General features: G+C 36.8%; 1 protein-coding gene across 1 annotated transcript in view; it reads right to left on the bottom strand.

Annotated features, from left to right (window-relative positions):
• The window catches only part of tbck (TBC1 domain containing kinase), a 43,044-nt gene that overhangs the window by 9,122 nt on the left and 17,836 nt on the right, over positions 1-16,086 (bottom strand). The window contains exon 22 of the mRNA XM_034883326.1: positions 10,190-10,362. Within this exon, the coding sequence (XP_034739217.1) occupies positions 10,190-10,362 (173 nt within the window). The remainder of the gene's footprint in view (positions 1-10,189; positions 10,363-16,086) is intronic.

The following is a 16,086-nucleotide window of genomic DNA, read 5'->3' as shown; positions in this document are numbered from 1 at the left end:
AAACTAACTAACAAATGTATTGTGGTCATTAAGCAGTCCGTCACTTTGTATATTAATTCATATGCAAATCAAATAGGGGAGAAATACTAAAACCATTATCTATGAGTTTCAGCAGATTGTGTGAAAGCCATTTACAGAGCAGAGACGGGCTAACTGCATGTTGAGTATGGAACATAACAAAACTCCGCCACACATTAAATAAAATGTTTGAAAGCAGTTAAATCCATTGCCTAGCAGAACAGTCTGTCCACCCAACAGTGAATAAGTCAGTAACAACTGTGAGTCCAGGATTTAACAAACAATTCTGTGCACTGTCCACCTCAGCAAGTAGGCCTACCTTTAAATACAGGTATTATTACAGTGTTTTTATCACCATGAGAGCTACACCTACTGTTCCATCTTTCAAATTTTCTAAAACAATTGGGGTTTTGATTTTGTTTCTGATTCTGATAAATATTCATAGCCTGATTATTTCAATAGGTATCGGATTTCAACTGTAACTATAGCCAAATCTCTGTCTCAATACTCTATAATAATAATTTGTATGACTAAAAGGGTGCAACTTTACTCTGCTGCTTCACCAGAATGCAGTCAGAATGGGAAAGGGAAGAGATTTGAGGAGAGGTGCATTGCAGAAGCAGAGCTAGGATCTGCATATTCATGGTGTCTAACTGCCATGAACAACAATTCGTGTTTTTGCAACAAAATTCAATCATCTTTTAGAAAAATGTAAAGTAAATGAGTGAACAGAAAAATAGAAACACCTGTATCTATGACGCAAAATCAGCCCTGCAATAAATACTACCATAAACATAATGTTAAGTTTTTGTTGAGCCTATCACTTAAGTTGTGTTTTGAATCAGTTCTGTAGTACGTTTTGATTATTTGTTTTGGTGGAATAATGAACAGCATTTTATTGAAAGGTGTTTCTATTTCTGATATTAGAAACACATTACAATATAAAGGTTTCCACCAGGAAATTGTAGTGATGCATCTTGCCTCAACGTGTAGGGGTGTGCTCTCTGTTGGGCTCCCTATATATCTTTCAAACAAATTAACTTTAGCCTTCAGCAAATACACCATATGTATTAAACTATTTCAAATTCTGTGAAAGATATAGCATAAGGAAGAATTTGTTTTTTGTTGCGTCGTAGATCTCAATAAAAATGTTGAGAAATCAGATGGCACTTTATTTAAAAAATGTTGAAATTTGGGCAATATGTGAGCAGCAAGTTGTTGAAAAGACATGACTTCAGTGCATTTAAGCTCCAACTAGTGTACAAAGAAGGCTGAAAGAAAACCGTGTGCATCTAGGTTTTAATCTTTGTTTAACAACAGAGATCAATTAACATGCTCCAATGATAGATAAAATACTGTTTGTATAATGCAGTTTATTCATTTTTAAATATATCTCTTACCTTGGTATTATTATTTCAACAAGATATATATATAGATATATATATATATAGTATTTATTATTTATTCATCATGTTTTATCATACAGGAGCAGCGATTCTACTCTGACCCGGAGAGCCCTCACCCTGTGCAAATGATCTGCTGACACAGCAACCAAGCCTTTTCTGGGTGCACCTGTGCACCTCTGAACAAACATGGTTGCGTTGTTTGTGACTTTGGATAAGAACGCTGGACATCTCCATATAGCTAAATGGGCTCAGTTGCTTGGCTGAGATATTTAAGAATATTTTCAGTTTGCTAAACAACAAAGGTGAGTGACAACACATATACAATAGATCTACTTCAGTAAAACCACATAATGTGTCTTTCTTTCTACACATGCACATGAATGTAACCCATACGCGTACGGTATACTGACAGAAATAGGCATTGACACTTTTGTGTTTCCCTGGCCTGACAGTGATGAGCAGACACAAATCCCCTGCAGTGGTCTGTATTTGGGTGTGTCTTTGCACAAAAGCTCATGTTCCATAGTTGCCAAAAGAAACCCAATCACTTAACATATTGAACTGAGAACAATGGTGTTGTACAACTTAGACAAGGCTTAATGACAAGGTCAATGACAAGTTCCTTCACATTATATGACTGTAACTGTGCTGAGGTTTTCACATATCAAACAACACAGTCTGGGATGTTTGAGCATCATTTCTAAAGCAAAAACACATTTTATATGCCAAGTCTGCAGTCAGACTAAGAGAATACGTGCATAATTGAGGCCATGATCTGAGAAAAATGCTGACAACAAATACCCCTAACCGCTGCGCCAAACACACACACACACACACACACACACACACACACGCACACACACACACGCACACACACACACACACACACACACACACACACACACACACATTTACACATTTACACATTTACACCAATTTCCACAGAGAAAGATTTGAAAGCCAAGAATCCTACCAGCTTTTGATACATACACTTCCTGTTTGAATTCTGGCCACACAGCAGTTACCAATATTGCTATAACATGAAGGATTTCTAATTAAAATTAATTTCTATTTTTGCTGACAAAAGTCAAGTCCTTTGTCAACGGAATTGTTATGGCTGAAATATAATGCTGCATTAATGTGCCATAATCGACTTTGCACATACGTTTGATGACTGAACAACTTTGAGGCAACATCATAACACCACAGTTTTTCATAATTGGTATTCTTAACACACTTTGTGGAAGCAGATCCACCTGTTTACTCGTGGACATTTCTACGCCCATTACGAAATATGAGCTCTGCCAGCTGTTAGATGACAGTGACAAAAACACCTGCTCATCCATGGCACGTGGCACTAGCCTCCTGTGCACTGTACCACATTTGGTTTATTTTAATTTAAAGCTCCTAATGTTAAGCATAACTTTCTAGACAGTAGTTACACCATCATCTTTACGTACAGTACATTATAGTTGCCAAAATTCAGAAACATTATTGCTGCCACAGAGGAGTGTTTTATATATATATATATTTATATATATATATATATATATATATATATATATATATATATATATATATATATATACACACACACAGTATATATATATACACACACTGTAGGATTCTGTAAGTCTGACCTAAAGCAATAGTTAGGTGGGCATATGGACATTGACAGGTTTTGCTGAATGTAATCATTCCTGTTGCCCATACTGGCCCTACTGACCTACTGACAAAGGTTTTTTGCATAAAAGGAAAATAACTTGACTTTTCTTTGTCACGGTCTCTTGTGCACTCACTGTAGATAAAATAGCTCAAAGAGTGTAAGTGCAGCTGCCTGTTATTTTGTGTATGTAGTATACCAAATATTTTGTCCCTCTCTATTTGCTGTGGGTACATCTTCCAATACAATGCATTGCAATCCAATACCACCTTTAACTACAGACTCTGTGACTCTGTCTCAACAACAACTACATATTAGACTGAAACATAATACCGTGAGCTACAAAAGAAAGTACTCATTAAGGTATCAAATACTGCAGGGTAACATACTGTATGTTATTTGTGTTGTGAACTCTCATTTGACCTGTGTAGCGTAAACCTAGGTGTGACATTAAGTGGGATTTTGCTGAAAGGTTAGGAAATCAGATTATGAAACCTTTGTATCTGGTAGTAAGATGTCATCATACACAACAGTTACGGAAACTGCAATCGACAAATTGATGAATAGACTTGTTGTGTAATGCAATGTACTATCAGAAGTTTGATCTGGAATGGATGGCTTTAATTAAATGTTAGGGGGAAAAATAACGATTTTCTTTCCATTAAGGATTCACTAAAATTGCTTTTCTTCTAGTTTGTTTTTATTCACAGTCTACATTTCTGGGCATTCCACATTAATGCTTAATGACTATTAGTGAATTTGTATTGTGATACAATGTTATTGCTTTAAAAATTATTGTTTTCCCCAAATTATTCAATACATGTAGTATTAAAACAATAAAACCTAAAGTTACTGAATCCTTCATTTGAAATCCGACCTTCAGGGGGCTCAGCCCCAAAGGAGAATGTGACACGGATATAGTGCATGCAAAAGTGATATGCCCCCTACACCATGAAACAACAAACTTCTTCTCTGGAGAGTACCAATGTTGAACTTTACAACCACACTCCTGCTCTCCCTCTGATAGCTTAGATAGAGCAAGACTCTGGCAAAACCATCTCCGATTGGCCAAAACTATATTTCTGATCACCCTTTTCTTGAATGGGTTACAAGTGCATAGGATTGGCGATACACATGATATTAAATCTGTTTCAAGCCCTTTGAACCTTTAATTTTTTGTCCTCTGTCACTAACAGACAAGTTCGCAAACTCTAACTTCAAGCACCAAAATTAATGAAAAAAAGGTTGTTATTATTATAAATTAAAAAATAAAAAAGGTCTAAAATCACCCATGGTATCAATGAGAGATAGGGCATGGCCTTGGTGGCAGCGATCCGTGCACTCTGTGCATTTGTACTTATTTCAATGGTAAATCACCTTCCGAAAAAGCTCAGCAGAAAAATAATAATAATCAAAAATGCAGGTATTATTTAAGTAAAATCAATCTTCACAGATGAGCTATGAGCAAAACTGTAAATCCCTTAATGTAAAGACAAAACAGCAAAATAACAAATTAAACATCCACAATGTGTAAGATTGAGCTTAAAGTCCCTACTCACCCTCAAGTGTTTTCAGCTTTTTTGGCTGATTCAAGCTTTCCAAAAACAGCTACAACTTTTGTACAAAAATCATCTTTACAAGTGCATTAACACAACTTTATTGAATAATTCATGTGTCTATCACAAAGAAGCAAAAAGGTTTGCCTGCCTTCGTTGTTGCTCGCACTCTCAGAGTTGTTTTGAAGTAAAGTTTAATAATTTCAGATTCATTCTGCTGAAGTGTTGAGATAAAAACGGAGCATTAAGAATCATGCTTACTTCTGAATGGCAATATGATTTAAATGTTAAAGGGGTACAGTAAAGCCTGAGCGCGTGGTGAGTGGACTCATTGCTTTGCCCCAGAGCTAAAGATAATGCCACTGGTGCGGTGCACAGAGATGTGGATGGCATTTAAGCACAATTGAGTCCTTTTTATCAACCTTTAATTCTGTGACCTGCACCACTGAAAGGTCTGATGAATTACTGTGGTTTACCATGAAACTCAGATGTGGAATTTCAAGTGTGGAGTTGGTCTAAATGCGGTGGGGGTGAATAGCCATCACACTGTGGGACGATGAAGATGATGATCAATCATCACACTTTTTGTGTAATAACCCTGATTTCTTACTCATGCTTCAACTTAAAGCACATGATGAATACTGCGCAAATAGAGGCCCCGCGCTGATTACATACAGTTCACAAACAGCTTTTTTTACACTTCAGTATCTCTGCAGATAAATTCTTCCAATACTTTGTGACTGTTATTGTTTGGGAGTTCTTGCAACCAGGTTAGAAACTGATATATTACTGCTGTCCCCTACAAATGCAGGACTGTCTCTTCAATTAAGGAGAACTACTTAATTTCTTCCCTTTCTTTCCAACATATGGAAGGAGGACATGTTTTCTAAATTGGAATATTCCCTGAAGCCGTATCCCCGCTGAGTTTTAAAATTTACGTTTGGCTAATTTATTCCAAAAAGGGCACAAAAGGAGAATTCATAATGATCAATATAGTTCTCTGTTCTGTTACGCTGAAGCGAGTAAAGTCATTTCTGCGCAGTGAAATGTCAGAGACAATAATTTATGTAAAATACAGTTTCAGCCTTGGCTAAGGTTCTAGTGTCTTTTAGAAAAGAGGCAAAGACAACAGGTTTTTACCATACTGTACATCAGACCTATAAACATACAGTATATTCTATTTAAACCCAACTAAAACTCAACTAGAATAGCTGTTTCCTGAGGCAAGTCTTTTCAAATGCACAAAGATGTTCGGCTATCTCAGGGTTTCCAGGGTTTTTACAAAATCCTATGTCAAGTCAACAGTAACATGGCGAATTTGTGTGTCGTTTTATTTTAGTCATATATGTATACATATTCATTTTTCAATTACATTTTAAGCTAAGAGATACTGTAAGTATGTCCGGTATAGTCAGGTGTGCTTATGGACATTAACAGGTTTTGCTGAATGTAACCATTCCTAATGTCCATTCTGGCCCTAAGGAGATTTTTTCTTAAAACCATTTCAAAGTGAAAAAGGGATAGGTTCATAACTCACAGTTCTTGTTAAAGCTAATATGAGGTTCAGCACTCTGCTGTACCTCCATATCTTAGCACAGAAACAATATCTGTGGAAATAAAATGAGGTAGTTTGGTGATAAAAAGACAATTTGTCTAACCCAGACTGCTGAGGCAGTAAAAAAAAACATACGTAGTAAAAACATTAAAAACAATTATTGCTATATTGTATTAAATAAATATACGTAATTATTATTATTACTATATGTCATTCAACAACACAGATTGGGCCAAAAGAGTTAACAGTAAATACATTTCAAAATAAGTGTTAATTTGGATTACAATGTTGTTTTTAAAGTGACACAATCATACAAAACTGGACTGAAAATTTAGTTTTTTATGTTTGCATGAATTCTAAACAAAATATCTGGATAAGATACGCACCAAAAGAGCAAATGTTTGAAGATGGACCTATACTGAACACATGGCAACATACAGTAGTTGGTGCTAAGGTTTTATCAGAAGATACTATTAGATACTGAACTGTATAACACCATATCTAGTAACATTGGCAGTCTATGCTGACTGTAGCTGACCGTTTTTCTTGAGGCACTATTTTCTGACTGATCTTACAGAGGCAAGAGACTGCATGTCTTCAGATGCGACTTAAAACCTAAACAAGACAATATCATACCCATAAACTTTAATTTTATTTTACCAGAGTCTTCACTGTTAGCTAAATTGCTAAATTCTGGATTTCTTCTCTGTAGTCATAACGTACAATTAGTGTTGTGTGTATTGTATGTGTGTGTCTGGTCATTCCAGTAACAAGAATTATATTTCAACAAAGTGTACTCCTGCCTGAATGTTTTCTGAGGAAGACGTGGGGTGCAGATAGATACGGCCATGGATCAATGCCACCACCCACCCATTTCTCATTCGGCTTTGGCTGAATCAGAGAGATTACAGCAATCACTTGGGCACACAGCAGATAGGGGCTGACAAGAGTGTTTGGGAGCTTTCTGGACAAGATGCGTTCAGGTGTGAAAAGGCAAACAGGGCCACGCCACAAAAACTAAACAAAGACAAAAGGTCTACGTGAAAGACAGCATCACATCAGAAAACACACCTCAGAAGAAGTACGAACACTGCAATATTTTTGTAATTGCACAAATATCTGAACATGTATCTTGCATCTTTATCTTATAAAGAATGATGTTAGAAGATGTTAGAAGTTTGCTTTGGACAGAAGTGTTGTGGTTGTGTATAGCTCTGTTGCGGTTGTGTAGATTTCTTTCCTGTTTGTAAGTTTTCTGTTTCTTGTATTTTCCTATTGATTGTTTGTTTCTCAACTGTGTGTTTTTGTTTCCTGTTGATTGTGTATGATTCAGTGATTATTGTGTAGGTTTCTGTTCCCTGTTATTTGTTCTGTTCACTGTTTCATGTCCTAGTCTGTGTTTCCTCCCTTGTTTTGTCTTGTTAAACTTCCTGTCTTGTGTTATCCAGTAAGTCTATGTTCTGTTTCCTGTTTTATTTTGACGTCTTGGTTTTTGCCCCTTGTCTTGTCTAGATTTACTTACTGTGTTTTCCCTCCTGTCTGATTGTTCTGCTCTGCCCTGATGTGTTTCACCTGTTGTATCTCCTGTTCCTTTGTTTGCATATTCACTCTTGTATTTAGCCTCTGTGTTCCCTTTGTCTTGTTTGAGATTCTGCGTCAGCGTGCTGTGTCTTTCCCTGCCTGTTTTTTGTGTATTCCCTCGGTTCTAGTTCAGCTTTGTTCTCATCGGTTATTGGGGATGATCTTACCTGCTTTTTGTGGACACCTTCTGTTTTATGGACCTTTTGCCAAATAAAGTATCAAGCTAACTACCTTGTCGGTCATCTCTCTATTTGGGTCCAACCTTCTCCACCACTCCTAACAAGAAGCATCTGTCAAATAAATCTAATTTAACGCAATGTATTTTCTTTATTGCAAAGCATTGTGTAACCATATTTTAAAGTGCTATATAAATAAAGTTTTACTCTATTTGTAAAAGTTTTACTTTAAAATAAAGTTTAACTTTATGCTGAGAAATTTTGACTGCTTGTATTTGTAAAGAGAATACATTTTAATACAAATCAATATTTGGCAACTTTGGGAATTGAAGACGTAGGTTGTCATGTTCTGTATTGAGCATTAAACTAACTTAATTCCTGAGGAACTCATTCTAACAGGAAAAAAATCAATACAGCTCACCATGCCTACTGGAGTCACTGCTCTACAATCAGGTGTTGATAAGTGAAAAGAACAGGTGTCGGCTGATGTGAGCCACTCTTTTGTGCAAATCAAAAATAGGGTGTATGTAGCAAAAAATGTATAGCCTCAGAGCAGAAGAAATGGATGGTTGGCACAGCCTGAAGATATTCAAGTTTGAGAATTATTTCACAAAGAAAAGTGTGAAAGCTAAAAATCTCACAACCTAAAATCAGCTGCTGATGATGCAGATTAATATACCTTTCATAAATCTGCCAACACGTGTCTACAATACCGGTCTGTGTGTGTTGCACTGAATAAGATTAAGAAATGATTCCTTTTTTTACAGATTGCTCATACTGACTATGTAAACACAAAATACATGCTCTAGATTCTTTATTGAATGGAAATGAAAAAGACCATATTAAACCAATTAATGGTTCACTGATTTGATTTATTCATATTCATTTAAAGCAGTGACCACTGCATTTAAAATTGAATTTTGACATTACCCTAAAACTAAAGTTATAATAGAATTTCAGCATTATTTTTTGGTAATTACTGATTAGTGTCTTCATTTAGAGCATTAGAAAAAAATGACCCCAATATTAACACGCTTCTTTGGGCTAAACAATTTGTGGAAAAAAATCCAATTGAAATTTTCTGCCAGAAATTGGAATTGATTTATTTTTTTCAATATTCACTGTGTAACAGACAACATGGCGCATTAGTTCATGAGATGCCATCAAAACTGCTCCCTATACTTACTGTATTCAAGGATGAGAATATGAATTGCCATCAATAAGTGTTTTTCTTTTAATAAGTATGGAACATTGAACAGTCAAAAAACTGAAATTACTGATATGCCTAAATTTAACAGCAGCATATACTGCACCTGCAACAATCATGTTAAAGAAATTAACAAAACAAAATAAAAAATCCACTTAAAATAGGACATTTCTGTTGACAATCTGTGATATGTAACATTCCAGCATTTATCTTATGAAAAATCCGTAAATATAATAATAAAAAGAGAGATAAAAAATGTTAAACTAACTGAAATAAAGTAAATATTGCACAGTTGATCAATCAAGGTCTTCACGATTGGCTAATCCCATTCTTCTGAATAGGGATTTTGATTTGAAAACGATTAATTGTTCAGCACTAAAGCATAGGACCCTGTTATTATCCCACCATTACCTATTTTTAATCCAAATAATACCATAACTTAATATAAAGATGTTGCTGAGAAAAAACAGGATATGACCTTTTATTTTGAGCAGATTATTATCCTGTAATTAATGTCTGTAATTACCTTTCCTCCCATTATAAGTATTCCACGACACAAAATCAAACCACAATATGACCAAGAAACTTTCATTGTTCTTAATACCTTAAAAATTACCAAAACATTACCCCATTATCATTGACCATTACCATACCCAATCACCATTATATCTAAAGCATTTAGAATTATGTCATTAATAATTTGTTAAGATATAGATTTTTCCAGAGCACATCACTAGACATATAGGTTTTGGGGAATTTAATTCCTGTAAACTTTCTCACTCCGTCTCTATTTTTACTGAAAGTTGTGTTGTGTCTCGTTGAGCTCTTGAATAGTCTGAGTGTGTTGAAAAAGACAGCTCATTACCTCAGATAACTTATACTGTACAAAGGGTACACAATAAATCAACAAATAACATAAAAAGCAACAGCAACAGAGAATGAATAAAAGCAGACATTCATAGTGTGTGTGTGTGTGTGTGTGTGTGTGTGTGTGTGTGTGTGTGTGTGTGTTTTGAGTTAAACTCACCAGGTCTGTCTTGGCCATGTCCTGGTAGTCAGACGAGTAGTAGGTTGTTGCTTTCCCAAAGCCGTTGTCCCAAGCTGCCTTTGGCGGCTGGGCATGCTGTCGATATGTAGCGCTCTTTGGAGTCCAGCAGAAGAGGTTGATAGATTCACGAACACAGCGCTCAATGTCAATTTCTGTGCAACAAAAAGGACAAGAGATAATATATGACAGTCACTAACCAATGTTGTATGCCAGTTGGGATGTTAATCCCAAATCTATGAGCAAATTCAAAATCAACAGAGCAGCCCAATTAAGCATTAAAACATGGATCAGAATGCCAAGTTCTTTTCAAAGAAATTTGGAAATTAGCAGCCTTTGATGAAGAGAGCAGCTGTTTACATTACAAGACATTACATGCTATGCCATGCTAGCACCTCTATGAGTCTGCAATTAGGCAGAGTGGCAAAGTAGTGCTTTGAGCTAACAAGCTAACAACAACAATGCTAACATTCTGATGTTTAGCAGGTATATTGTTTGATTATTCATTATCTTAGTTTAGTGTGTTAGCAAGCTAAACACAAAGAACAGCTGAAGCTGATAAGAGTTGTATTTGTTGTGCCAGTATTTGCTAATAACCCAAAGTCAAACATTTTGACCTGATGGTGGCACTAGATAAAAACTCAGAGTATCACTAAAGTAATTACAATTTGTCCTGAGGGGAACATTATTGCCTGTGCATAATGTAATGGCATCCCATTTAATAGTTATAAAGTAATTTCACTTAAAACAAAAATAAAATATACAACAGAGAGAGTATGCTGCTAATCTCTGGATTTTCATTTAACTGACATAATTTTTTTCATGACCGAAAGAACGAGATCCAGAGTTCAAGCGGCCGAAATAGGTTTCCTCAGGAGGTTGGCTGGCGTCTCCCTTAGAGATCGGGTGAGACGCCCAGTCATCCGTGAGGAGCTTGGATTAGAGATGCTGCTCCTTTCCGTCGAAAGGAGCAAGTTGAGGTTGTTCGGGCATCTGGTAAGGATGCCTCCTGAGGGCCTCCCTAAGGAGGTGTTCCAGGCACGTCCAGCTGGGAGGAGGCCTCAGGGATTACCCAGGACTAGGTGGAGGGATTATATCTCCAACTTGGCCTGGGAACGTCTTGGGACCCCCCAGTCGGAGTTGGTTAATGTGGCTCGGGAAAGGGAAGTTTGGGCTCCCCTGCTGGATCTGCTCCCCCCGTGACCCGATACCGGATAAACTGACAAAGACGGATGGACTGACATCATTTTACTTGAACAAATGATTCAACTTCTTCGAGATAATACAATGAATGAATGTGAATGTGATTCCCTCTCTTGAATCAGCCATAAAGCACACAATATTAAGTAGCCAAAATGGATTGTGGGTGGTTTAGTTGCAGAAGTGAGCAGCTTGACCTTGGCATTTTCCTGCCATTAATAATCTTAAGTAGTCATCCAGCGGTGCCAGTAGCTCTTCAAGATAATAAGTTGCCATTGTTTAGCTGCTGTCCCTCATCTGAGCTCTTGAATGAAAATACATTTTTAGTGCCTCTACAGCAGTATCCATCCTTTCCTGCTTCTAGTGTTGAGAATAGAGAGGATTAGGGAACAGGGACTCACTGGATTAGCCAAGGATTTGGGTAAATTAGGAATTCTTTTCTTCACAGTCTTTCGCACTGACAACCACCCTCTTTCACTCCCCTTTTTTGTGGATAATAAAGAAGTCGGCATAATGAGTGCTCCTTGGCATGACCAGCACCTGGCCTAGGCTCAATTGGATTATATAAGAGATGTATCTTTCCCCCCCACTTTATGTTCCACAGCAGCATCAATGTTAGGGGGTTGTCAGCTCTCATGGGCAAGGACCTTACAGCCTCAGTTACAAGGTTCAATCCAGTGAAAAACACACTGGTGGTCTGAGATTCCTCACCGACAGGCTCACAGGCAGTTCAGGGAAACACATTTTCCCTCCCTACGGGAAAGAATGCTGCATGCAATCACTCCTCCAGCTAAAAGGAGGTAGTAGGAATGAGAAACAGGAGATTGATAGCAGTTTTAACAAGCCCTGGGCTCAGCTGGGCATTCCAAGGCAGCCAATTCTGTAAAGAGCAACTTTTCTTTTTAGGCAGACAAAATTACATTTCAGTGATTATGTAGAGGCGTTGATTGTGGGCTGTGACTTGTTGCCACAAATAGTAGAATGGCATTATTAGTCAAGAGCAACTCCGGGGAATTGTGTAATTGGATTGTGGTGCAAAGGAAGACAGACCTGACAATAATGGGGATGAGAGAAGTGAGTGAATTAAAATACAATCTGTTGCATTTTAATGTTCCAACCCGCTAAATTATAAGAAACCATAAACTTTACTCTTGATCATCAACCCACAGCCATCGGCTGTGACAATAACCTTCTCCCTTTTTAAATAACTCTTTAATCGTAACCCATACTGACATTGATAATTGATTGATTGATTGATTGATTGATAATAAAAGGTGGCAGTGTGGAAAGTAATTATTCTCGAGGGGTTTGTCCATCCATCTTTCATACATTTAAAGTATACTGTAAACCCAAAATTATTTTTGGACATCACTTGAGGTAATGATGCATGCAGTTGCTCTACTCCATTTTCAAAATGGCATTAAGACATGAGAGGGTGTTTCATTTGGTTTTATGAAACTTAGATGGAGGATGTGCATTGTGTTTGCATGGATTTAAATTGTGCATGCATCGTTCTTGGAAGACAACATTAAAGTTACCATAATTCTGTCCTGCTCCCTTTTCAGTGATCAATCAATGCTCAGGGCTCTCATTTATCCAACATATTTATCCAGGATATAAGATCATGTAACTTAGACTGAGACTTAACTAAATATTAAGATGCAAAGAGAAGAAGAATAAGGGAAATGCTTTGGCAAGCCAAAACTGTGGTTGCTTTTGAATTTAAATTACAAAATCAAAACAAAAGGGTTATGGATATCCTGACCTGATCCTTGATGTTGTGGCCAAATGACCCAGCCTGACATGATACAGATAAACCAGAAACAAGGACAGTTGTGCCAAAGCATTGTCTAATGTATTATAGTCTCCAAGGCATGTTCACAAAGCAAATTATTTTATAATCTTTTTTACAATAAGTAAAAAATTAAAAGATTCACTGGATAAAATGCAAGATGCAGTATTGGATTAAAATCAACTTTTTTTGTTAGTTTTTCTTGTATATTGTTCACAGAGCTCACTGTTCTTTGAATGTGTTGATTGCACACCAAATCCACTCAGAATAAAGTACATGATAGAATTATTAATTAAAATGTTATCGTTCTGAATGTTATAAAACCCTCTGTGTCCGTCATTCTCAAATGAGAACTTCTCAATAGTGTAGGGAGCTCAGAAAATGACTTTCTCTGAGATCTGAGTATAGTTCTTTGAGCACAAATGCAGGAGTGAATCTGGGATTAATAAATTCAGCCCAAGATAAATACTGTCAAGCCCAAGATAAATACTTTCAGGCCATTATGGATATTTCCTTAACCTTGGTTGCTTGTAATAGTATTATTTTATTTGTAAAATCATTGCTCCAGACACTTCTTTGCCAAATATACTGTAAATGTGAATGTTGTGTCAAATTTGTCACACCCTTCCAACATCAATGTTCTAATTCTCCTTCTGCTCGTTTTGTCAAGGTGTCCCTGTGTGCAATGTTGCCTCGAGCACTCGTGGCTGTTTTTCTCAGAACTAAACGTCTATAACTAAAGCTCATCGGTTCTGTGCCCAGCACTGCTCATTGAGACAGACGCTAATGTCCCGTAAAGGCAAATGCCATTGCATCATCAGTACACACACGGTTCCTGTCAGCCGAAGAGCTTCTCTGGTCCATTGTGAATTAATGAAGTCACCAAACAAGAGAAAGTTATAGATTACCTGAGGCTACAAGACTAAGCAAATGGGAATCACAAAATGAGATTAATTGCCAACAAAATGGATGAGATGTATTGCCTGCTCTAAGGCAAAATAATGCAGTACAAGTCTTACATTTCATTTTAATTCAGACTCTGATATACTGAGTGTGATATCATTCATATTGTGAGAAGGAAGTTGTCTGGAGGATGACGAGTAAATGTAGCCTGTCCGTTGAGTCACAATACTTTCAGTATATTCATCATCATTCACACCAATTTCTCTTAAAGGTCTGGCAACTGATGACATAACCTTATATTCTCTATCACTTCCAATAATTTTGGACCTCTCCTCTTTGTTGGAATATTGGCAATATAGACTTCACAGTGTTATTTTAAATAGGCTTTCTCAATGAGAAATATTGTCTCTGGCCCCATTTACTGCCTAGAAGGAGGGAAAGAGAGGAGTGTGTATGAATCATTTAAAACCCACTGTCCTGTAACGTTATCTTGACCGTTAACTTTTAGTTCAAAAGTTGCAAACAGGAATGGAAAGAGAGCTGACTTTTTCACAACTGACTGTCAAGCCTACTAATGTGTCTTGTAAAGTTCATCCACTTCTGTAAACCTAGATTAGACGTTTACATTTTTACCACTGACAGTCATCACCACTAAATACAGGCTTCCATCATGCACAGGCTGAAATCAACAGAAATGTCAAAGAATATGTGTACCAGACAGAAATGTGGTTGATAATGTGCTCGTACAGAATCCGTTTCAGGTATTCACTTGCATGACTATTCAGTTTCAACTGGCTAGTAGTAGGCCTGCACAATTCAGGGAAAAATATGAATCACGACTTTTTAGCTTAGAATTGAGATCATGATTTTCTGCCACGTTTTTTTTTCTCACAAGGTGTAATGTTTATTGCACACATGAACCATGAGAAGAAGAAAAAAATTGGCTGTACGAGACATAGATTTTTTTGGGCACCTTTAGCACATTGTCCATCACCACAAGCCTGTAAACATACAGGGTCAATGAAGAGAAAGGAGAGCATTGCAGCGCTTGGGAGCTCTTTAAAACCTATTTTTTACATTTTGTGTTTAAAACTCACAGAAGAAAGTAATAGCGTTTGTGATGCAGTTGGGTCGTAAAATGTAATGAGAATCAAAGTCATTAAAAAAAAATTAAAATTATTTAAAATTAAATCCATTTAGAAATTAAATTAACAAGGGTGAACTGAGTGTGTACGATTAATTGTGCGGGCCTAGCTACTAATTTACAATTAATATCTATGGTGTTAATATTTGTTTGCTAAATGAAATCTTTAATGTATTCCTTGAGGGTTTAAAAATAAGATGTAAATTAAAAACAGCTATATCCTATATTTTTTAAGTATGGTTCAAAATAAATTATTCTATTTATTCTAACATTCCATTTGATTTATTTTTCCTTGTGTGCTACATAAGCTAAATTGACTGTATTGTTCTTCTTTTGTAATGTCCAGCCAGCCTCGGTGTATGTTTTTGTGGCTTTACACTTGCAATTTCTGTAGATACAAGCATGTGGAGCCTGCTCTGAAACAAATGAATGTAAGCCTCAGTTGTATGAGGACATCAATTTTGCACGCTTGAAAGCAGGAAGGCGCAGGTGCAGGCCACAAATTACAACACATCTACCATAACTCACAGTGTGCGTGTGTGTGTGTGTGTGTGTGTGTGTGTGTATACAATCATAACTACGTGAATACGGTGAGGCAGAGCACATAGCGTACAGACCGACCTCCAAAACCTTGCTTCCAAGAAAGGCTGACATGGTTTATCAGAAACTAATGCTGCATTTTAACTGCTCTTTTTTTTGGTTTCTCATTAACAAAAGTTATGATTAACACCTGGTCCTTCTTTTGGTACCACATTGGTCAAGATTGTGAGCTGAGTTGATATTAAAAGGTGGAGTTAAAACACTGCAGACCACTGATTCTCAGAGAGGGCCGAGAGAGAT

This window comes from Etheostoma cragini, chromosome 2 (assembly GCF_013103735.1).
Source record: "Etheostoma cragini isolate CJK2018 chromosome 2, CSU_Ecrag_1.0, whole genome shotgun sequence".
In the NCBI taxonomy this organism is placed as follows: Eukaryota; Metazoa; Chordata; class Actinopteri; order Perciformes; family Percidae; genus Etheostoma; species Etheostoma cragini.
Note: the sequence above shows the minus strand (reverse complement) of the source record. Positions and strands in the feature narration are given on the sequence as shown.